Raw genomic sequence first — 23,625 nt, 5'->3', positions numbered from 1 at the left:
TGACCTGACGAGTGCAGCCAATCAAGGGGGGGCACTTCGTGGAGGGTTGAGTTCATGTCGTGGAGAACCCCCCACCATGGGCCCCAGTGCACCTAACCCCCCTGCTCCCCCATTAGTTATGCCCCTGGGTGGGGCTCGAGCCAGCAAACTTCTGATTACTAGTCCAGTACCTTAACTGTTGAGCTACCATTGCCCCAATCATGGTAAAGGAAGTTTTTTAAGGGTGAAAAGAAGTTTTTAGAGTTTACTAAATAATCGAAAATAAAAAGATGGAGTTGACGTGTGGCGGTTGCGTCCCACCATTATCAGTAGCAAAGGTCAGCAGCAGTAGAGGTGAAATACGACTGGGTACTTGGATACGACTAGATTGGGAGAAAAGTTGAGAGAAAATGCATAAACATTCATTTAAAATGCTAAAAATCAGGCTTTCTTATTTTTATACAAAATTGAAGAAAGTTTTACAAAGCAATTCACAGCTGCAGTTAATTGCTCTTACTTTTTATTCATGGTCATTTTTTAACCTAGTTTACCCTTCATATTTAGTCACAGGAAGAGGACGGAGGCTTTGCTGCGACGTGCACCCGGTCACTGCCATGGTAACGGCCTGGAGCGCAGCTCTCCTCCGGTGACAGTGACGGTGACAGGGCATTTTAGCCCACGTGAGCTGCTGCGTGGGCACATCGGGCACCAGGATAGCCCTGAGCAAACACGCCGACGTGGCGCCCCCACCACCAACACCAATGGTACAATGAACTCCAGCATCAGCCGCCATGAGTCCCTGCGTAGGGAGCGGGAGAGTCCACCCATCCGCCAGTCACCAACCACACTGCACTGCAGCATTCCTGAACAGCGGACACGTACACTCAACCCACACACCATGGCACAGGTCAGTGATACGTAAACACACACACACAGGGTGTTGTTCAGTGCTGTAAAAAAGTGTTTGCTCTCTTCCCAATTAGTTATTACACAAGTGTTTCAGGTCTACAAACAAAATGTAATTTTAGTCGTTTTAATGTCCTGACAACCTACATAAACTAAAAACACAGATGGCAAAGGAAAAATGTATTTACTAAAGAGAAAATAAGTTATTTAACACCAACTGGCCCTGTGTGTAAAAAGTAATCTCCCCCTTATTTAGCACTGTGGCTTGTTGGGTAACACTGTCACCTCACAGCAAGAAGGTCCTGGGTTCGATTCCCAGGCAAAGTGGTCCGGGTCCTTTCTGTGTAGAGTTTGTATGTTCTCCCAGTGTCTGCGTGGGTTTCCTCCTCCCACAGTCCAAAGACATGCAAGTGAGGTGAATTGAAGATACTAAATTGTCCATGACTGTGTTTGACATTAAATACTTGAACTGGTGAATCTTGTGTAACCAGTAATTACCTGTCTGAATGTAAGTGTGTAAAACATGATGTTAAAATCCTAATAAATAAAGAAGTACTCAGTTAATTAACTGACTTCAAATAATAATAAGATATACGTATAATAAAATAATAATAATACACACCAAGACTTGATTACAGGTATTGGAGAATCTAAACACCTCTAAAGTAAAATATTTCCAGCAATGTGAGGCAGACTAAAAGGTCTCAACTAAAATTAATTGACTATACTGGGTAGAGCCGCTGGTTTTACTGGCTGCCCCATGTGCTGTAAATGTGACAGGCAAAATTTAACCAATCAGAACAGGGAAGTCACATTGTACTTGCCTATCTATTATTTTTAAAGCATGTGTGTTTGAAAAGTGGCAAAGGCCAGGACCTAAACTGTTAGTTTCAGCTAAAAATGGTTCCTCAAAAATCACTGACATACTGTTTAATGGCAATAATAAATCAGTAGTCCTGGTTGGCTGCATGCATACATTAGTAGGCTATTAATACTCAGTAATAGGCTGAAGACTGTGCTTACATGCCACAAATGACCAAACACCTCCCTAAAAAATGTGTTTTTGTCCATACAGGACATCGAGGAGACCATGAGCCTGGCGCTGAACGAACTACGGGAGCTTGGAAGGCAGAGCGGAAAGCCAGACCTGGTCCTCGACACCCTGGAGCAGGTGAAGAGCAGTCCCTCCCTTCCTTCTGGCTCTACACCCTCTACTCTGTCCAGCCCGTCTGATTCTCCAAGCCCGCTGAGCCCCCTAAGCCCCCTACCCCCGCTGCCCGGCCCAGTGTCCCACCGCTGCCCGGACCCACTCCCCTCACCCCGCATGGGAGTGACACTCCGGCCCCCGGCTCTCCGCCCCAAACCGGCGGTAATGCCCAAAACCAACGCTCAGCCCCCACAACAGCCTCCGATGACACCTCAAAACTTCCCAAATGACAAATCAGGCACTATGTAGGTTTGGAAAACAGGTTCAACAAGAGGAAAACAGGGTCCCGATTAAGCCTGAGGACTGAATTATACCTACGGAGGGTGAGACAGGGTGACGATGTTAATAGTGAATACAACCATAGGGTTGATAGCTCAGCTTCCATGCAATGACAGTCAGCTAGAGTTAGTCTAAGATATTCTAATCATTTACTGTGTTGTCAGGGTAACGTGTGCGTGCATATTCTCTAAAATGACTAGTCTGTGTGTAGATACTTTATGAGGAACACATTCAGAGATGGCAGTAAAAAATGAGGGTCTTTTGTACAGGTTTTTTTGGATTTGTGACCCTGCGTTCACACACTAGACAATGAATGTCATGGATCGCATGTAAATCTGATGAAGAAAGTCACGATTCTTGCTGTAGCTGCAAGTGACAAACATTTAAATCCAGTAAAGCATAGTGCACACTATATGATTTTTTGTTTTATTGTGGACAGGTATCAGCTAGTCATGTTTGCGTAGTAGTTAAGCCTTCAGATAGCATGTTTCTAGATGTTTCTAGAATAGAAGTACGTTTGGCAAGACACACAACGCCTCAAAATATTCATAGTCATGTAGTGCCATCAGCCAATCAACACATATAACATAGTAAGTCACATGAGCTGGGCAGCCTTGCTCATTTGGTTTAAAACATGCACTTTAGTAATTTACATGTTTGGTTTTTGGTTTTATTGTTGTTGTGTGCTCTACTGTGGCCAGAAAAGCTAATCACAGAATAACTAAGCTACATTGCTTTCATGTAGTGTGTGCTATGATTGAATTTGTAGAACACTTGGTCTCAAATTCTCTGAAGTCAAAGTTATGATTCTTGCTGTAGCTGCAAGTGACAAACATTTAAATCCAGTAAAGCATAGTGCACACTATATGATTTGTTTTTTACTGTGGACAGGCATCAGCTAGTCACATTTGCATAGTGACTAGTAGTAATCTAGTTGGGCTTCAGAGAGCATGTTTCTAGATAGAAATACGTTTGGCAAGACACACAACGCCTCAGAATATTCATAGTAATGTAGTACCATTAACCAAGCTGTGCAGCCTTGCTCATTTGGTTTTAAACATGCACTTTAGTAATTTACATGTTTAGTTCTCAGTTTTATTGTTGTACTGTGCTCTACTGTGGCCGAAAGAACTACTCACAATATAACCGAGCTACGTTGCTTTCATGTAGTGTGTGCTATGCTTGAATTTGTAGAACAGTAAAGCATAGTGCACACTATACGATTTTTTTTTAATGTGGACAGGCATCTGCTAGTCATGTTTGCGTAGTAGACAAAGATAGTAGTAATCTAGTTGGGCTTCAGATAGCATGTTTCTAGATAGACTATAGCTTGACGTACGTTTGACAAGAAAGACAACACCTCAAAATATTCATAGTCATGTAGTACCATCAGTCAATCAGCACATTTAACATGGTAAGTCACATGAGCTGTGCAGCCTTGCTCATTTGACTTAAATATATTTAATTTAAAGTAAAGCATGCACTTTAGTAATTTACATGTTTAGTTTAGGTATTGCTGCACTCATTAGCTCGTTAACCAAGAAAATGTTAAGTAAGCTGTTTTCCCACTGTAAAGTTTATAAATAATATAGAAATTAAACTCAATGTGTTATATCTTTGGGTGTATATGTGCTGTAAATGGGACAAAATTCAACCATCAGCACATAGAAGTCACATTCTACTTGCTTATCAAATTTTTTAAGGTGTGTAAAAAGTGGCTTTGAAACTCTGGAACCTACTTTGTTTGGTTGATAAGTGTTTAAACTCTTAGCTTCAGCTAAACATGGTTTCTTAAAACCACAGCTTGCTCTACTGTGGCCAAAAGAACACTAATTACAGTATAAGTGAGCTACATTGCTGTCATGTAGTGTGCGCTATGCTTGAGTTTGTAGAACACGTGGTCTCAGTTTCTCTGAAATCAGCATCTTGTCGCCCACGAGTGTGAATGCAGAGTTACTGTAGGAATGGTTTTGACTAAGTGCAATCAATGCGTTTTCAATGTTGTGATTTGATTTGTCTGGCTTTATTACCTTATTACCAAACAGGGCCTTTCTTAAACTTTGCTGCTGCTTTCTTTCTTTTGTTTTCTTAACGCCGATTACTTGAGTTGGAATTGACACAGGGGTCTAATGGGAAATCGAAAAAAGGGTTATTCACATATAGGTGTATTGGGTGTATTGATGGTGAATGTTGCACCTCGCCTCTAAAACAGGGGAGAGGTGTTTAAAAAAGAATGAATGTATTAAAGGAGCAGTAAGTAAGGAAAGCTGAAGATGCTGCTTACAGCTTCTTTAACTAAACGTTCCACACTTTCACTTATACCACATAAAGCCTTGATCACCAAAAAAACCTTCCTCCTCACCAGTGCAGCCCAGGGTCTGATTGGATGATAGGGGGAGGACCAGAAATTGAGGGCACTTATGGCTTTAAAGATTTTGTGTAGTTGCTGTACTTGCATGTACCCAAGGCAAAAAAAAAGAAGAAATAACAGTAAAGAAGCAACATGTTTGGGATGCTGGGAGGGCCAACAAGGCATGCCCTCTTTCGGGTTGGCATGGTAACACTTCCATTCTGCCACTACTGCCGTTTGACGGTAGGTAGTGATTGCCATTCTTATTTTTAGCCTGCACTTCCAGTGTGTGTGTGTGTGTGGGGGGGGGGGGGGGGTCAGTGAAATTCACTTTAAAGGGAATGTCTGTGATTTTCAGATTTGGCTAATCTGGTGCCTTTTCACCAGAAAACAATGGACCTTCTAATATGCACCACTTGAAAGATTTCTGTCAGCATGATACAGACACTATGATGGCACTGCTCCAGTGTTCTCTGGCCATGTTTTAATGAATGCCTAATTTGAATCTAAATAGCCTTTTAATGCTGTAAAAAAGCCAAATATGACTTGTTCCCAATACCTACAGTAAGAGACTTCGAGCCACCAAAAGTCAACAGGACAGATTTGATGCTCCCTGGCATAGAGTCTAGACGTTTTGTAACCAGTACTGGTTGGATAGATTGCTATTCTTAAAGAGAATTTGTTTATGTGGTGTGTAAGTGGTAACAGAGCACTATATAACATTGCTCCAATAGCTTCCATAGTGTTATAATTGGTAATAATAATTAGATCTAGTGATTGCGAAATCCACGGCACATGATTTACATTCTTTATTTAAAGCCATTGTCATTCTGGAATATACCAGACCAGACCTGTCCAATAAAAAATGGTATGCAGGTTTAGCAAATAGAACTCATGTACACATGGCATGCTACAGTAGGCATTTGAGCAGTCTTTGTGGAGCTTAGTTTCCCTGTGTAGTCTTAAGTTAGTTCAAATCAGCTATTACTGTGGTACACCTACACTCATTATCTTTTTCTATTGATTAATTCTAAGCTTGGGACCCGTGTGAATGGAAAAAAGAAGCTTTCTGTCTGAAAAATCACTGACCAGCCCTTTAATGTGCAGTTCAGACTGCTGTAGAATTGTACAAACTGTATAATTACTAATTATTATTATTATTATTATTTATGCCTGCTATAAATGAGTGAACGAGTGAGCTGAGCATGTACAAGAGCAGTGTGTGTGTGCTAGTGTAGATTAGGTGATGCACTAATTGGCAGGACTGACTCTGTGTGTTTGTTAATGTAGATAGGTGTGAAGGCGAGTTGAGCACAGAACAGTGTGAGGTGACGTGTCTACCAAACAGCCATGTTATCACTTTTTTTATGCACAAATACCGACTCACGTTGTTGATTGTTCCTTTTTCTTTTCTACCTGCAATATTTTATACTTAATTATTGATTCTGGTTTTAAGAGGGTGATGTTTTTTTTAAACCTTTGTTTACTGGTGCTTTCTCGCGTGACTGTGTGTATGTGTGTGCGTGTGTCCCTGCATCTGCTGCCCCATTCCCTCCCCTGCTGCCACCGAGACACACTCACACCCTCTCACACACGCACGCCAAGCGTTCACGCGAAATTGCCTTTCAGGACGTGAGTTGAATGGAGGAGCCTGTTCTGCTGGAATGTGTGCGCCTGTCTTTCTCTGAAACGTCGTTCCAAGAATGAAGCGATCTGAATAGAGCTCTTTCCAAACATGTAACCACTTCTGAATGAATAAGTATGTACATTTAATCCATTGTGACATTGCACTTTCGTGTATAGGACTGTATTTGGCATGTAGCATTATATCATGTTGCAGTGCATTTTAACAAGGTGTCAAATTTGAATGTCTTTAAAATAAAGTAAGTTAATATGCCTCACTGTGGTGTCAGATTCTTTTAGCTCACCCTCAGCAGTCACGTCCACTCGGTAATACACTGCCTGGCCAAAAAAAAGGTAACACACTGTAATATTTCGTTGGACCGCCTTTAGCTTTGATTACGGCACGCATTCGCTGTGGCATCGTTTCCACAAGCTTCTGCAATGTCACAACATTTATTTCTGTCCAGAGTTGCATAAATTTTTCCCCAAGATCTTGTATTGATGATGGGAGATTTGGACCACTGCGCAAAGTCTTCTCCAGCACATCCCAAATATTCTCAATGGGGTTCAGGTCTGGACTCTGTGGTGGCCAATCCATGTGTGAAAATGATGTCTCATGCTCCCTGAACCACTCTTTCACAATTTGAGCCCGATGAATCCTGGCATTGTCATCTTGGAATATGCCCGTGCCATCAGGGAAGAAAAAATCCATTGATGGAATAACCTGGTCGTTTAGTATATTAAGGTAGTCAGCTGACCTCATTCTTTGGGCACATAACGTTGCTGAACCTAGACCTGACCAACTGCAGCAACCCCAGATCATAGCACTGCCCCCACAGGTTTGTACGGTAGGCACTAGGCATGATGGGTGCATCACTTCAGCCGCCTCTTTTCTTACCCTGATGCGCCTATCACTCTGGAACAGGGTAAATCTGGACTCATCAGACCACATGACCTTCTTCCATTGCTCCAGAGTCCAATCTTTATGCTCCCTAGCAAATTGAAGCCGTTTTTGCCGGTTAGCCTCACTGACAAGTGATTTTTTTAAGGCTACACAGCTGTTTAGTCCCAATCCCTTGAGTTCCCTTCGCATTGTGTGTGTGTAAATGCTCTTACTGTCACTATTAAACATTTCCCTGAGTTCTACTGTAGTTTTTCTACCATTTGATTTCACCAAACGTTTAAGTGATCACTGATCACCATCATTCAAGATTTTTTTCCGACCACATTCCTTCCTCGAAGATGTTTCCCCACTGTCCTTCCACTTTTTAAATAATGCGTTGGACAGTTCTTAACCCGATTTTAGTAGTTTCAGCAATCTCCTTAGATGTTTTCTCTGCTTGATGCATGCCAATAATTTCACCCTTCTGAAACAGATTAATATATTTTCCACGAGCACAGGATGTGTCTTTAGACATGGTTGTTTAACAAATGAGAAGCTACTCACTGCATCAGTTAGGGTTAAATAACTTGTTGCCAGCTGAAACATAATCACCCATGCAGTAATTATCCAATGGGAGGCTCTTACCTATTTGCTTAGTTAAATCCAGGTGGTGACCTTTTTTTTGGCCAGGCAGTGTATTTGGTTTATTTATACACGTGTGTTCCCATTAGTTGTTTACAAGGTAGTAATGACCCCTCTCCCTTTCCCTAGTAGATTTGGTCCCCTCCATTGTGCAGTTAATGGTTAAGGCTTTGAATCAAACCATTTTGTAAGCCCACCGGCCATGTGCATCTGAACATTTACAAAAGGGGTGGACATCTCCAAAAGAATTCATTCTGATTACTGGTATGCTATAGGGGAATTTTTGAGATGCTTTGGGTCTACATTTCTCTTTAAAACAAAGGGTCACTGCATAACAGCCATCAAATCCTCTCACTGTTCTACGATCAATCAACAGTTGTGGGGGAATAAGGTCTGACAGGTAAGCTTCAAGACAAAGATTTATATCTAATACAGCTAGCTGTGTTTAATAAGCTACCAATTAACAATACATTTCACATAACCGGTGCTCAGGTTGCACAGCGGTAAAATAAGCTAGCCCACTAGTACTGAGATCTCAAGCTTTCGAGTTTGAATCTTAGTTGCAACTCTCCTCGGTCAGGAGTGGACGTCTGCAGCAGTGGGCGTGAACTACAGTTGGGTAGTTGGATATGACCGGATTGGGGGAGAAATGCATAAATACAAAAAAATACAAACCTTTTGCTTACACTCAAGTTTCCTTTCTGTCATGTTAACAAAAATCATTTAGTGTGACGAGAAGCAATTACATTAAATTAGAAATGGTCAATTAGTTTTTCACAGCACTGTATATTTAAGTGGAGTAGCTTAAGACAAACTTAGGTTTGACAAGTAGGCGCATCATTTACTGTTGCTGATGTAGATGCTTTATTTTATGCACCTGTTAGCAATAATTATAGCAGAAATAGTGGTGTCTTCTTAACTCCTTTGGCCATGTAGTGTCATTTCATTACACACATTTGCAGATTAGGCTTGGTTACTTAGAGCTCTGACATTAATATTGTATTTAAGTGTAATCTGCATCTATAAAATCTGCTCAATAAGTAATTAGTAGTTACTGTTCCAATTAATTCACTGTAAAATAATTATTGTACATATTACATGTGCACATAAGAGCACAAACACTATCAGTGTAAGTATTGTAAATTTTAATGTTATAAGAGTAGCCCATGTCCTTTTATTTGGAATGTCCAGGATGTTAATAACGCAAGAGGGTTGAAGACTCATTTAGACCTTACACTGAGTGCCAAAGTGAAAGGTGAGCTAGTATTAATACAACCCCTGGCAAAAATTATGGAATCACCACTCTTGGAAGATGTTCTTTCAATTGTTTAATTTTGTAGAAAAAAAAGAAATCACAGACATGCCACAAAACTATCATTTCTCAAACTGTCAACCCTCTGGCATTAAGAAACAATAAAAAAAAGAAACAAATATAATAGTTGCGGTCAGTCACAATTGCTTTTTTTTAGACCAAGTAGAGGAAAAAAATATGGAATCACTCAAATCTGAGGAAAAAATTATGGAATCATTAGAAAACACTGCACCATTATTACTTTGTTGCACCACCTCTGGCTTTTATAATGGTTTAAACTCTATGAGGCATGGAGTTAACTAATGACAAACAGTATTCTTCATCAATCTGCCTTCAACTGTCTCTTGCTGTTGCCAGATCAGCTTTGCAGGTTGGAACCTTGTCATTGACCATTTTCTTCAATTTCCACCAGAGATTTTCAAATGGATTGAGATCTGGACTATTTGCAGGCCATGCCATTGACATTATATGTTTTCTTGAAGGAAAGTTTTCACGTCCTTTGCCCTATGGCAAGATGCATTATCATCTTGAAAAATGAAGTCATCATCACCAAACATCCTTTCAACTGATGGAATAAGAAAAGCGTCCAAAATTTCAATGTGGACTTTGGCATTTATTGAAGACCATCTTCCCTGTGCCTTTACCTGACATGCAGGCCCATATCATCAACAACTGTGGAAATTAACATGTTTTCTTTAGGCAGTTATCTTCATAAATTTCATTGGACCGACACCAAACTAAAGTTCCAGCATCATCACCTTGCCCAATGCAGATTCGCGATTCATCACTGAAGATCACTTTTATCCAGTCACCCACAGTCCACGATTGCTTTTCTTTAGCCTACTTTAACCTTGTTCTTTTCTTTTTAGGTGTTAATGGTGGCTTTTGTTTGGCTTTTCTGTATGTAAATCCCATTTCTTTTAGGTGATTTCTTACAGTTCAGTCACAGACATTGACTCCACTTTCCGGCCACTTGTTTCTCATTTGTTTTGTTGTGCATTTTCTGTTTTCAAGACATATTGCTTTGTTTTCTATCTTGATGCTTTGATGTCTTACTTGGTCTACCAGTATGCTTCCCTTTTACAACCTTCCCATTTTGTTTGTACTTGGTCCAGATTTTAAACACAGCTTACTGGGAACAACCAACATCTTTTGCGACATTCCACAATGATTTATCTTCTTGAAGGAGTTTTATAATCCTCTCATTTGTTTCAACTGACATATCTTGTGTTGGAACCATGATTCATGACAATCTGCTTTGTGCAACAGCTCTCCGAGGTGTGAGCACTCTTTTTAAACTGAAGAATAATTAGCAAATCTAATCTGCTGCAGATGTTTTGTTTTTAAACTGCAAATTACAGAGTGATTCCATAATTTTTTCCTCAGATTTGAGTGATTCCATATTTTTTTCCTCTACTTGATCTAAAAAAAGCAATTGTGACTGACCACAACTATTATATTTGTTTCTTTTTTTATTGTTTCTTAATGCCAGAAGGTTGACATTTTGAAAAATGATAGTTTTGTGGCATGTCTGTGATTTATTTTTTTTCTACAAAATTAAACAATTGACAGAACATCTTCCAAGAGTGGTGATTCCATAATTTTTGCCAGGGGTTGTATGTATATAAAGTGTAGAACACAGCATCCCACACTTATTTTTTAGAGAATTTAGAGTGCCAAGAAAGTTTTTTTTTCACCTTTTTGGACACTCAAAGAAGCTTTAAGGGAAAGATTTTCTTGTGATGATGATGATGATGTGAAAGCAGCAGTGCATCAGTGGCTACACGCTCAACCAAAAACAACAAGGTGTAAAAGGTCTACGATGTACAAAAGTGATGTAATTTGTGTAAAACCCTCATAGTACGTTTAATAAAGAGTATCACACTTTGTTTAAATGATGGTAAACTTTATTGTATTAAATGCATGACTCAAATTAAAAATAAAGTAAATTTAAATGTGTTTAAAAAAAAAACAACAACAACTAAAATGGCACTGATGGTCTGATGCTTGGTCCCAATAGTTCACAGTCATTAAACAACATAAGCAAAGCTACTGGACCACTTGATGTTTTATCAATATTTTTAAAAAGTTCTAATATTTATTAGTATTTTTATATTACAAATTAATTCTATAAAAATAGCAGCATGATTATTTAAAGAGAAACTGTTTAGTTGGCAGGCCAGAACAGAATTAAACTTTTAAACTTTCTTAAAGGATCTTACATCTGGTTTTAATGCTTATAATATATACACCGATCAGCCATAACATTAAAACCACCACCTTGTTTCTACACTCACTGTCCATTTTATCAGCTCCACTTACCATATAGAAGCACTTTGTAGTTCTACAATTACTGACTGTAGTCTGTTTCTCTACATGCTTTGTTAACCCCCTTTCATGCTCTTCTTCACTGGTCAGGACTCTCCCATGACCACTACAGAGCAGGTATTATTTGGGTGGTGGATGATTCTCAGCACTGCAGTGACACTGACATGGTGGTGGTGTGTTAGTGTGTGTTGTGCTCGTATGAGTGGATAAGACACAGAAATGCTGATGGAGTTTTTAAACACCTCACTGTCACTACTGGACTGAGAATAGTCCACAAACCAAAAATATCCAGCCAACATCGCCTCATGGGCAGTGTCCTGTGACCACTGATAAAGGTCTAGAAGATGACCAACTCAAACAGCAGCAATAGATGAGCGATCGTCTCTGACTTTACATCTACAAGGTGGAACAACTAGGTAAGAGTGTCTAATAGAGTGGACAGTGAGTGGACACGGTATTTAAAAACTCCAGCACCACTCATACCAGCACAACACACACTAACACACCACCACCATGTCATTGTTACTGCAGTGCTGAGAATCATCCACCACCTAAATAATACCTGCTCTGTGGTGGTCCTGACCATTAAAAAAACAGGGTAAAAGCAGGCTAAAAATGTATGTAGAGAAACAGATGGACTACAGTCAGTAATTGTAAAACTACAAAGTGCTTCTATATGGTAAGTGGAGCTCATAAAATGGACAGTGAGTGTAGAAACAAGGAGGCGGTTTTATTGTTATGGCTCATCAGTGTATATATATATACAGTATATATAATATAGGTTTGTGTCCACTTTGAGTCAGATGAGGTCAGATTTAGCCTTTGGATCCTGGTTTGAGCGTGCTGAAGGGTTTGGAGTTCTTCAGAGAGCTGGAAATCTCCTGCAGAAAGGCCACAACATGCGAGTCCTTCTCCGCTTTCTTTCCATCAAAGATCACCACCAGGGTGAAGTGCGGCTCAGGCCTGGTCAGAAAGTACGTGCTCTGGACCTTTTCGTCGTAGAAGTGCGACACTTTGTCGAGGGTGTTAAGCTCATTGCAGCGATCGCTCATGATCATGATGACGTTGGGCCAGTGGTTTAACGGCCGTTCCCCACCAGGCACGGACACCACAGCTGGAAACTGGTCCACTCCTTTAGGCGCTTCACGGTATGACTGCGGATGGTGATAGCCGTGACCCTGGAAGCTATCCAAGCCGCGATTGTCGAACACAAGTGATACGTTGATGGCGTCGTGTTTGCGCACAAATGTGCAGATCTTTCCGAAGTAGTCTGTCGAGGTCCGAGCGGTCAGAGACTTCATCTCGGACGGCAGCGCCTGTCGGCTCAGCGCTTCATGGAAATAGAAAGTAAACTTCGCCAGCAGCGCCCCCTGCAGCTTCTGCAGCCAGGTGTACAGGTGTGGCGGCTGCACCGCCTTCTGGGATTGACCACCGAACAAGTTTTTGCGGGTCTCGCGCTGTCGATCGAAGACTTGAGCCCAGGTTTGGAGCTTGGCGTGGGCTCCGTGCAGGTTAAGAAGCGAGGGCAGGAAATGCCACTCGGAGATCTGAGCCTGGCAGCGTAGCAGCTGTGCCAGGACGTCCACCTCCACCTGAAAGCCACTCTCCAGACGACTCAGGATCGGGTGGTGGAATCTGCAGCACAGAGGAACAAAATGGTTGTCACAGAAGACAAAATGGTTGGTAAGCATTTTTTTGGAATTGTGATGCCTGAAATAGGTTTGTGTTGGCATGTGAAGGAGAGGTTGTGCCAGCATGCTACTTTAAGCTCATTAGTGATGAAGATCACAGTCATGAATATGGTACGACTGCTTTTAGCTCATTACATCACCTTTGTATTCAGCACCAGGATGCAAATTCTTCACTCCTGACTTAACATTAATTACAAGTCTTAGCAGGCAGTGACAAAGGCAGAGGAAAAAAGCGAAAGGGAGAGACAGAGAGAAAAAATTGGTGAGAGAGACTATTAGATAATTAAGGACTGTGCCATATGAGGAAGCAAGAAAAAAATCTTATAAGCATTGCATTTCTCTGTTAAAAATCCTGGTTATTGGTAATTATGGCTAATAAAGGACAGAGTTAAACTTTTGCAGAAGATTATGGAGTAATTAAGTCTCCAAATTCACAATTTGATGCCACGCCTATGCAAAAAGAAAACCTTTTTTTTCAATCAGCCGCAAGCATCACTGCCTAGACACTGGTGGACGTTAAATCAAACTGGGTTGTGAGAGAAGGAGACTTTATTCTTCAAAATGCTGTGGCATTATAAAGTGAACATGAAAATCTGGAATACTTTGGACAGTGCGTCAATCCTTTGCAGAGCCTCGGCAATCTCCAACCCCCCAGATATAGTCATTCAAGCCTGTGTAGATGCCCGGCTGGCCGATAGCACCTCTGAGATCCGAAGCTGGATGTCAGCAATAGTGGGTGGTGGGCTAGCATAGTATACTGTGCCACCCAACTGCAATAATTAAATTCCAAAACATTAATTCAAATCCATGCGACCTGATTCAATAAACACAGAAAGCATTCCAGTCCCCAGAATCAGAAACGTTGAATACAGGACTAAATGCAGGAGCTAACATTTTAACAAAACCCCTGTAAAATTTCTCTCATATTTTCAGTCTAGGATTAAGCTGAACATTTTTATAATCTTTTTTTACCCATCAGTACCAAGAGCGAACCAATAATTCTAAAGTAGACTGTATATAGTCCATAGAAATCCAAAATAATAATAAAAAAAACTCCTACCACCCTATATTAATGACAGGTCAGACGTCTTACAGGTGATTAAATCTGGACCATAATCACAAGTTTTTAATAAGTTTTAAACATAGACAAACATACTTGAACTTATTAGAGGAACACAATGTTAATTTTACATTTCCTCACAATTGTGATTGATACAGTTTGAGCAATTGATGGTTGAGGGCCTTGCTCAGGGGCCCAACAGTGGTGGTGGTGGTGGGGCTTGAACTGGCAACTATCTGATTAGTAGTCCAGTACCTTAACCACTGAGCTACTGCTGCTATTAATGGCGAATAAACTAAATCTGGATGTTTCCATAAGATAAGAAACCCAAATATAGAGCCTATATAACACCAGACTCCTTATGAAATTGCAGGTGTTTCAGAAGGACCCCATAACCATGGTGGATTTTGCCAAGAGGAATGGATGGCTTATGATATAATATGATATGATATAATTAATATAATATAATATAATATACACACACTGATCAGCCATAACATTAAAACCACCTCCTTGTTTCTACACTCACACTTTGTAGTTCTACAATTACTGACTGTAGTCCATCTGTTTCTCTACATACTTTTTAAACCTGCTTTCACTCTGTTCTTCAATGGCCAGGACCCCCAAATAACTGGATAAGACACAGCAGCGCTGATGGAGTTTTTAAACACCTCACTGTCCCTGCTGGACTGAGAATAGTCCATCAACCAAAAATATTCAGCCAACAGCGCCCCGTGGGCAGCGTCCTGTGACCACTTATGAAGGTCTAGAAGATGACCAACTCAAACAGCAGCAATAGATGAGCGATCGTCTCTGACTTTACATCTACAAAGTGGAACAACTAGGTAGGAGTGTCTAATAGAGTGGACAGTGAGTGGACCACGGTATTTAAAAACTCCAGCAGCGCTGCTGTGTCTGATCCACTCATACCAGCACAACACACACTAACACACCACCACCATGTCAGTTTCATTGCAGTGCTGATAATCATCCACCACCTAAATAATACCTGCTCTGTAGTGGTCCTGGGAGAGTCCCGAGCATTGAAGAACAGGCTGAAAAAGTATGTTTGTTTGTTTGTTTGTTTGTTTATTAGAATTTTAACGTCATGCTTTACAATTTGGTTACATTCATGACAGGAACGGTAGTTACTCATTACACAAGATTCATCAGTTCACAAGGTTATATCGAACACAGTCATGGACAATTTAGCGTCTCCAATTCACCTCACTTGCATGTCTTTGGACTGTGGGAGGAAACCGGAGCACCTGGAGGAAACCCACACAGGCACGGGAAGAACATGCAAACTCCACACAGAAAGGACCCGGACCACCCCACCTAGGGTTCGAACCCAGGACCTTCTTGCTGAGAGGCGACAGTGCTACCCACTTAGCCACCGTGCCGCCCGAAAAAGTATGAAGAGAAACAGATGGACTACAGTCAGTAATTGTAGAACTACAAAGTGCTCCTATATGGTAAGTGGAGCTGATAAAATGGACAGTGAGTGTAGAAACAAGGAGGTGGTTTTAATGTTATGGCTGATCAGTGTATATTAACAATGAAATAAAGTTGACCAAAGAAAACATGAAATATCTTGAGTTCACACTGTCTGCAAAATCCATTATAAAACAGCATATAATAAAACAGCTGTACTGGTATTCCTCCAGCCCCACTCTTAATGATTTTTAGTTTTAAATCGCAGCAGTAGTAGGACATCGGATAATTGCCTCTCTGTCAGTCAGTGGGGGAAGCGTGTGCTTTCTTTGCCATTCAAGGTCATGGTTTCTAACCAGGACTTAATTCCATTTAGTGCAGAGAGGTGCCAGCCAATGATGAGCAGGACAGTGTCTCCAAGCTCACCATGTCTGATTAATTAATCAGATACCAGTGCAGATAGCCAGTCTTTTTCTCATTCTTTCTCTAGTGATCGTTTTAGTCCTGACATCTGTTCTATCCATCTCTCCATCACCCTTTTTACTCTATAGCTCTCTCTCTCTCTCTCTCTCTCTCTCAATACATGATGTTGCATCTGTTTGGCAGAGTAAAGAGTTCACCTTGAGAATGCTAGGTGAGCTCTGTTATTTGGCAGGTTCAGAGCTGGCACTCAAGACACAGCTCAGAAAATTCTATTTCTGTAACCATTCTTTAAAAATGCTAAACCCACGAGGGACTGAAGTTTAATAGAAAATAGCTTTTGATTATTTATCTTTAAAAATTTGCCTTGTCCTGGTTAAGGCTTCGTGAGTCTATCACCATCTGGAAGCTTCTCACAGAAGATGAATAGGAGGCAGGGTGTACGCCTAGACACCCACTTAATCAAACGCAACACAGAATTGTATGTTGCAGGTTTTTAAGAGGGACCCCTGTACACATTTGGGAATTGAAGACAATTTGTCAAGAGCGATGGGTCAACACTGAATAATTTTTTTAAATTTATTTATTTTTATTATATTAGGAATTTAGATCATGTTTACACACTTTGGTTACATTCATGACAGGACAGGTAGTTACTGGTTACACAAGATTCATCAGTTCAAGTCTTTGATGTCAAAACTCCAATTCACCTCACTTGCATGTCTTTGGACTGTGGGAGGAAACTGGAGCTCCCAGAGGAAACCCATGCAGACACAGGAAGAACATGCAAACTCCACACAGAAAGGACCCAGACTGCTTCACCTGGGAATCGAACCTTCTTGCTGTGAGGCGCCAGTGCTAACCACCGAGCCAACGTGCTGCCCTCAAAACTGAACCACTGTGCTGCCAAAAGCCTATAAAGTCTTTCATTTATGTCTTACAGTGCAATTATTAGTACTACTGTTATTAATTTAGTACAATAAATGTAGATGTAAAGTCAGAGACGATCGCTCATCTATTGCTGCTGTTCGAGTTGGTCATCTTCTAGACCTTCATCAGTGGTCGGTCACAGGCGCTGCCAGCTGGATATTTTTGGTTGGTGGACTATTCTCAGTCCAGCAGTGACAGTGAGGTGTTTAAAAACTCCATCAGCATTGCTGTGTCTGATCCACTCATACCAGCACAACACACACTAACACACCACCACCATGTCAATGTCACTGCAATGCTGAGAATCATCCACCACCCAAATAATAGCTGCTCTGTGGTGGTCCTGTGGGGGTCCTGATCATTGAAGAACAGCATGAAAGCAGGCTAACAAAGCATGCAGAGAAACAGATGGACTACAGTCAGTAATTGTAGAACTACAAAATGCTTCTATATGGTAAGTGGAGCTGATAAAAAGGACAGTAAGTGTAGAAACAAGGAGGTGCTTTTAATGTTATGGCTGATAGTTCATTTGTGTGTTAGGTGTATCTTATAAAATAATCAATTACTCTACGTACCTAATAAAGTGCTTGGTGAGTGTGTATATGCTATTTCAATATTATTCTTTTTTTGCTGCAGATGTGGTAGTGTTTTTCCACTTTAAAATCAACCAAATATGCAATCTGGCCGAGAGGGGGTGCCAAAACTTGCACTGACCTGGAACTGTACTTTTGCAGGATGCTCTCCAGTGTGCTCACCAGCTCCTCCGAGTTGACTGTTTTCTGACTGCCGAGGGAATGCATCTTCTCATAGTGGTCAGCCAGCTCCATCCTGGCCTGGGTGAAGTGGCACAGCTGCTGGGCTAAATGTGAGAGCAACTCCTCCAAGTACGGTGTGGAGTCAGCCGGAGACAGACGCCCCATAGACACCACCTTCTTCAGTTCATTGTGCAGAGATGTGTAAATGGTCCTAATCGAGTCTTTTCTGCTGAAGAAGGACTGACCACCTAAAGAGAAACAACATGCCAAACTGTCAACTGTGCAGGACTAATAATCTGCATTGTGCTGGAATAGTGTAGGGTTGCCCTCTAGCACCATCTGCTGTAGAATCCTGAGGGAGTAGCCAAATTATCCCCAATATAAAGCGCCTTTACAAATACTTAAATTATGCCAAGACCCTCTAAAATAGTGTTAAACAATCTTCATTTAGGCATGGTTAGAGCTTCTGACTGTGCAAGCTGATTTAAATCAGCCTGTTTAGTGGGCTACATAAACACATGCCATCTTCTTACAATCTTAAATTCAAGAAAAGTTGGGACGGTCTGCCAAATAAAGACTAAAAACAGTGATCTGTAAATTCAGTTTGGCCTGGTTTTAAAAATTGTACAAAGACCAGATATTAATTTTTACTTATTTTATTTTACCTTATTACCTCAAAAAAGGGAATTATGAATGATGTTAAGGGCCAAGGTCAAAAATGTAGGGTAAGATTGTATATATACACAGTATGTCAACAATGTCCAGGAATGCCTTAGACATATTTAGGTTTATTATTAGTAGTAGTAGTATTACTAGTACTATTATTAAGTGCTGCCAAGTCAGTTCTGATTTCTGGCAACCATATAGATTGTGTTTTTCCAGAACATCCTGTTTTCAGTCTTCCTAACGGCTAGTTAATTTTTTCTTAAATTGTATCCATGTCTTGCTGGCAGTCTTTTTTGCTTTTACCTTTTACTCTTTCAACAATAATTGTCTTTTCCAATGAAATGGTTCTCTCATCAAGTTTTAGTTTGGTTATATGGGTTTCAAGGTTTCGGTCTGACAAGATAAGTCACATTGTAAGGTTAAAATAGCCACGGTCTGTCATAGTACATGAGGTTGTATTAAAAGACTTTATCATGGATAACAGTTGACATCTCCATGAACAAACTGTAGCAAGGCCTAGATCAGGGCAGGGATATAAAACAATATCTAAGGTTTTGAGTGCTCCCAGGACCACAAGGACTTTAATAATAATGAAACATAAAAAGATTGGCAGAAACTTAAACACTCTTAAAGTTGTCTGCCTGGCTAAGTTTGGCGTTCATGAAAGAAGGGCTTCCTATTTTCTGGTTACCTGATTCTACTGTTGCTCAATTAGATAATAATACATATTTAAAGCTGGATGAGAGGGCATCCATAAAGAGTTTTGGCATGCACCCCTAGTTTTCCTGTTCAACACAGGTCATGTTGTAATAAGCTTGTTCTGATCAGTGGTACACTACGTATATGGTCAGAAGTATGTGGACACACCTTCAAAATATTGAGTTTAGATGGTTTAGCCACACCCGTTGTAAGAGGTGAATAAAACCAATTATTATAAAATACATTATAGGCAACAGTTTTAAGGAGACATTTTCCAGGACCAGCATGATGTGTCTCTATAAACAGAGCAAGGTCCGATTAATAATTATTATAATAACTATTGATACTGATTGTTTTGAAATGGGATATCCATCAAGCTCAAGGTCAGGTGGCGACTTACTCTTGGCCATATAATGTAGGCTTTCTCTAATCAGTGTAGTAGTGTGTACCTAGTTTTTGGCCGAGAAAGGTCATGTTGTGGTAGGCTTTTTCTGCAGCAGATAAATGTGCCAGGGCAGCAAGCAGAGAGCTCCAAATTGGCGCAGAGCTCCTGCTACTCTGTTCCTTTTCCTTCTCCACATAGTCCTTAGCCCGGTCAAACCAGAACATGCCAAGTTGAGTGAAGAAGCTCTCCAGGATTGCTCTCTCTTTAGGTACCGGCCGAAGCTCGTCTTCTCGCACAGCTTCCCCCATCAGGACCAACTACACAGGACTAAACTGTGAGAACAAATCATAGAGACCTGCTGTTTAATACGTTTTCATGACAAGTACTGTAGGTAAAAGAAGCTAAAATAAGATCACGATATTCCAGACAATGCTCAGAGTACCTCTGTGGTGAATATAGTTGAACGTTGTTATTAGATTATAACTGAATGAAGGTATATGAGCAATATAATGATAACCCTCTGCTGTATGGATTAGTGTCAACACTACAAGTAAGAGTGACTCAGCCAGTGAACATTGACTTTTATATCGAAATGAAGCTAAATATATTCGAAATTCAGCTAAGATAGCACACCGCGGTTAAAAAGCATTAATCAGGTGCTGCTGTCACACTGACGTATAAAAATCTGCTTTAAAGTGTACGGAATACCGTGACTTTAAGCTAACGTTACTTCTGGCGAGCTAATAAAATAGAGTTAAATCACCTGGTAAAAATTTACAGTGGCATTCCTGGTGAAAAGCTGTTGCTGAGGTGTAAAGTAATAATTACATGTCAAAGGACGAAATATGCGGAAAATTCAGATTACTTTCGGGAGGAAATACAAATTCTTCACTTCAAAACACCGTATGCACCGCTATGATACTTTCAACATCACTACGGCAAACCAGAGAGGACAAATTTTACAAACAGGAACTGCGCATGCTCCAGTGTAAGTGGTCAAGGACGTTCAGAATAGGCTTGTTCGACTTAACCCGGCGCTGCGCAGACCGATCGCCGCCTGGCTCGGTACGGTGCATGCCGGTTAGTTTTTTTTGTCCGACTTGCGTCGGCGCCACCGGCGCGTCTCGGTGACAGACTCGTTATAATCTCGCGAGAGCGCGGCGGCTGCAGGCGGCGGAACCAGTCCCTGCAGTTGCTCTCCACGGGCTGCGCTGCCTGAGAGACGGCTTGATGACGACAGAGCTTAATCCTCATTGGCTAGAAGCTCCGCTGAATCCTCTGGCGGTTGTTTCGTTTCATTCTAAAATGTAAATCTCAGTTTATGTGTCTTAAAGACCCGATATGTGCGAAATACTATCATGCTTTCTAGTAGCATGACAGTTTATTTTCGTACAAATTGCAACATATGTCATAATTATCATTCCATATCATGAAAAGACTCAAGTAGGCTACCTGATATTTCTTTAATGTAACAGATCTTTTTATCTTGATGTTTTTCTAGAACTTCTGATGGTTCTTGTCTTCTAATTTTATTAATATAAAGCAATCTAAATTGCTTTAATATTTTATATATTAACTGTTTTAATACCACGATCACTACTACACTTTGATTTATTTTTCATTCTTCTCTGTAAACTTTGTAAACATTTTAAAATATGCTACATAAATAAAAATGTGTGGATGAGTATGGTGTCATGTTTCTTTACAAGAACCAAGGCCAGAAGGTAAGCTGTTCTGGAAGAACAAAACAAATGTGTTGTTCAGAAGATGATTGTGTTAAGAGATTCATCTTCAATAAACCACAGCCACTATTCATCAATGCCTAAATAACTGATTTGTCAGTGCTCGAAGAAGCACAAACTTCTACACAATTGTACAATGTACTTATTAACCACATTATTCATTAGTGACTCATACTGGGTACATCGGTGAGCATACTGAAGTTTACTGTTTAACAATGCATCTATAAAATACAGTGGTGTGCGAACATTTGGGCACCCCGATCAAAATTACTGTTACTGTGAACAGTTAAGCAAGTTGAAGATAAAATTATCTCCAAAAGGCATGAAGTTAAAGATGACACAAAAACATTTTTTTTTATTATGTCTCTATAATGAATTACATCTTGGTTGTGAGGTTGTAGTAAATTCTGTTCATCATCGCCATGGTCTCCTGACTCCAAGCAAACACTGTGTAGAATGCAACAGACACTGCTGAGCTGATGGACTGGACATTCCTCATGTGCAGGCATCGGAGTCTCCTAAACTTTGCCGAAGGCATGCTCAATGACCACACGGCCAGTGTTTAGTTTTCTATTAAAGCGCTTCTGCCTAGCTGTCAAGTGCCCATTGTCTCTGTAAGGTCTCATCAGTTGGGGCAATAGAGGGTAGGCTGAATCCCCAATTATATACATCCCTTGTGGGACCAGGGACAGACAGGGGATCTTCTTCTAAAAGACAAGCAACCTCTGTGAGGCGAAAGGCTCTGGCATCATGCCAGCTACAAGGATGACCCACGCTGATGTGGGTGAACCGCCGGTGACTGTCACAAAATCCAGTGATAATGATAGAATAGAACTGTTTCCTGTTAAAATATGCCAGGGGGTTGTCACAGTGTGGCTTCTGAATATGAATGTGGCATCCATCTACTGCACAGATAGTGTTTGGAAATCCAGCTGCTTAAAAGCCTAACAAAGAATTGTGCAGGGTTTGTCCTAAAGGCCAGGAAATGTGGTGTGCCATGTTGAGTACAAAACTCATGGAGATGTTTGGCAAGAGTGGATTTTGTGATATTGAATCTGTCTGAAATACCCCTATATGACTCCTGGTTCGACAGTGTCCATAGACAGGCTAGGACACTCTTTGTCAGTGGCAATTTTGTCTGCTGTGGATTCATATAGACAGGGCCAATGGTGCTTATAAGATCCTACATAGTAAGTGAGAGAAAAGAAGGTTATCATATCGTACCTCCACTTGTCCTTTGGAGAGTCTGAAATGACCTCTAAATTCTGAGAGACTATAGAGGTGGACAACATCCTCTACAAAATGTTGTATTTTTGGAACAAGCCTAAAGAAGGGTAAATGTGATTAAGTCCTTACGTAGACAATATAATTAGACAGTTTGGACTTTAAGCCACTTTGACACAATATAATTGCAGTCTATTTACCATATACACAACCATAATGATTAAGGTCTGATTGAGTGCACTTTATAATTTCCATCTAATTATTTCTAGAACACTTTTACGTACATTGTTTTATCATATTCACTAATTCTACCTTGAACAAACCGTATATTTGGAATTATGTATTCACGTTTTCATGTGAAATGTTTCAATAGACAGTCTTGAAAAATAGGCTACTTAGTTTAGGTCTATTCATTTAAATTGTTGTAGACAAATATTTAAATCTATTCAATAACATAAATATGTGTTTGATAACATGTTTGTTAGAACTTTTCTTTTTCACCAATCTACAAGATAAGTGAATGATGAGTAAAACTATATTTATTTACAGATTTTACAGAAACTTATTTTGACACTTTATGGTCATCTATATTCACCACTATGGATTTGGAAAACAAACGCTGGGTTTAACCTGCTCAATGATCAAGAATGTTCAGTTCGATTTCACGCAAAAGCAGAGCGATTTCTACTGCATTCACTTCATCAGCCACGAAGAACGCAAACGCCGCGAGATCCGCTGTAGCTCACGTTTGTTGCAGGCAGTGTTGCCAACTTAGCGACTTTGTCGCTATATTTAGCGACTTTTCAGACCCCTCTAGCGACTTTTTTTTCAAAAAAGCGACTAGCGACAAATCTAGCGACTTTTTCTGGTGTTATTGGAGACTTTTGGAGACTCGAACGTGAAAACACACATTGTTCTGCAGTTACTGTCCTCAAGCACGGGCGGTCAGTATCACAGTCAGTGTTGCCAGATTGGGCGGGTTTCAACCAAAATGAGCGGATTTTGTTGGAAATTGGCAGGGAAAAACACACTTTGGCAGGTGGACAAAATTTGGGCTGGTTTGTAATTATTTTGGCAGCTTAAAATATAAATAAAAAAAGCTATTGCTAA

General features: G+C 40.5%; 2 protein-coding genes across 2 annotated transcripts in view; one reads left to right on the top strand and one right to left on the bottom strand.

Annotated features, from left to right (window-relative positions):
* srgap1b (SLIT-ROBO Rho GTPase activating protein 1b) overlaps window positions 1-2,739 on the top strand; it is a 72,245-nt gene extending 69,506 nt beyond the window's left edge. The window contains exons 20-21 of the mRNA XM_062994996.1: window positions 544-886; window positions 1,961-2,739. Coding sequence (XP_062851066.1) covers window positions 544-886; window positions 1,961-2,341 — 724 coding nt within the window. The 3' untranslated portion in view covers window positions 2,342-2,739. The remainder of the gene's footprint in view (window positions 1-543; window positions 887-1,960) is intronic.
* An 8,777-nt stretch (window positions 2,740-11,516) lies between these two features.
* Window positions 11,517-20,481, bottom strand: kics2 (KICSTOR subunit 2). Its single transcript, XM_063005324.1, has 4 exons — window positions 20,313-20,481; window positions 19,614-19,881; window positions 17,759-18,047; window positions 11,517-13,144 (listed from the first exon to the last, which is right to left on the bottom strand). The coding sequence occupies exons 2-4, from the start codon at window positions 19,855-19,857 to the stop codon at window positions 12,325-12,327; spliced, it is 1,353 nt and encodes a 450-aa protein (XP_062861394.1). The 5' UTR covers window positions 19,858-19,881; window positions 20,313-20,481; the 3' UTR covers window positions 11,517-12,324.
* Window positions 20,482-23,625: the final 3,144 nt, after the last annotated feature.

This window comes from Trichomycterus rosablanca, chromosome 1, assembly GCF_030014385.1.
Source record: "Trichomycterus rosablanca isolate fTriRos1 chromosome 1, fTriRos1.hap1, whole genome shotgun sequence".
In the NCBI taxonomy this organism is placed as follows: domain Eukaryota; kingdom Metazoa; phylum Chordata; class Actinopteri; order Siluriformes; family Trichomycteridae; genus Trichomycterus; species Trichomycterus rosablanca.
The sequence above is the reverse complement of the archived record's forward strand: the minus strand, read 5'-3'. Positions and strand labels throughout refer to the sequence as shown.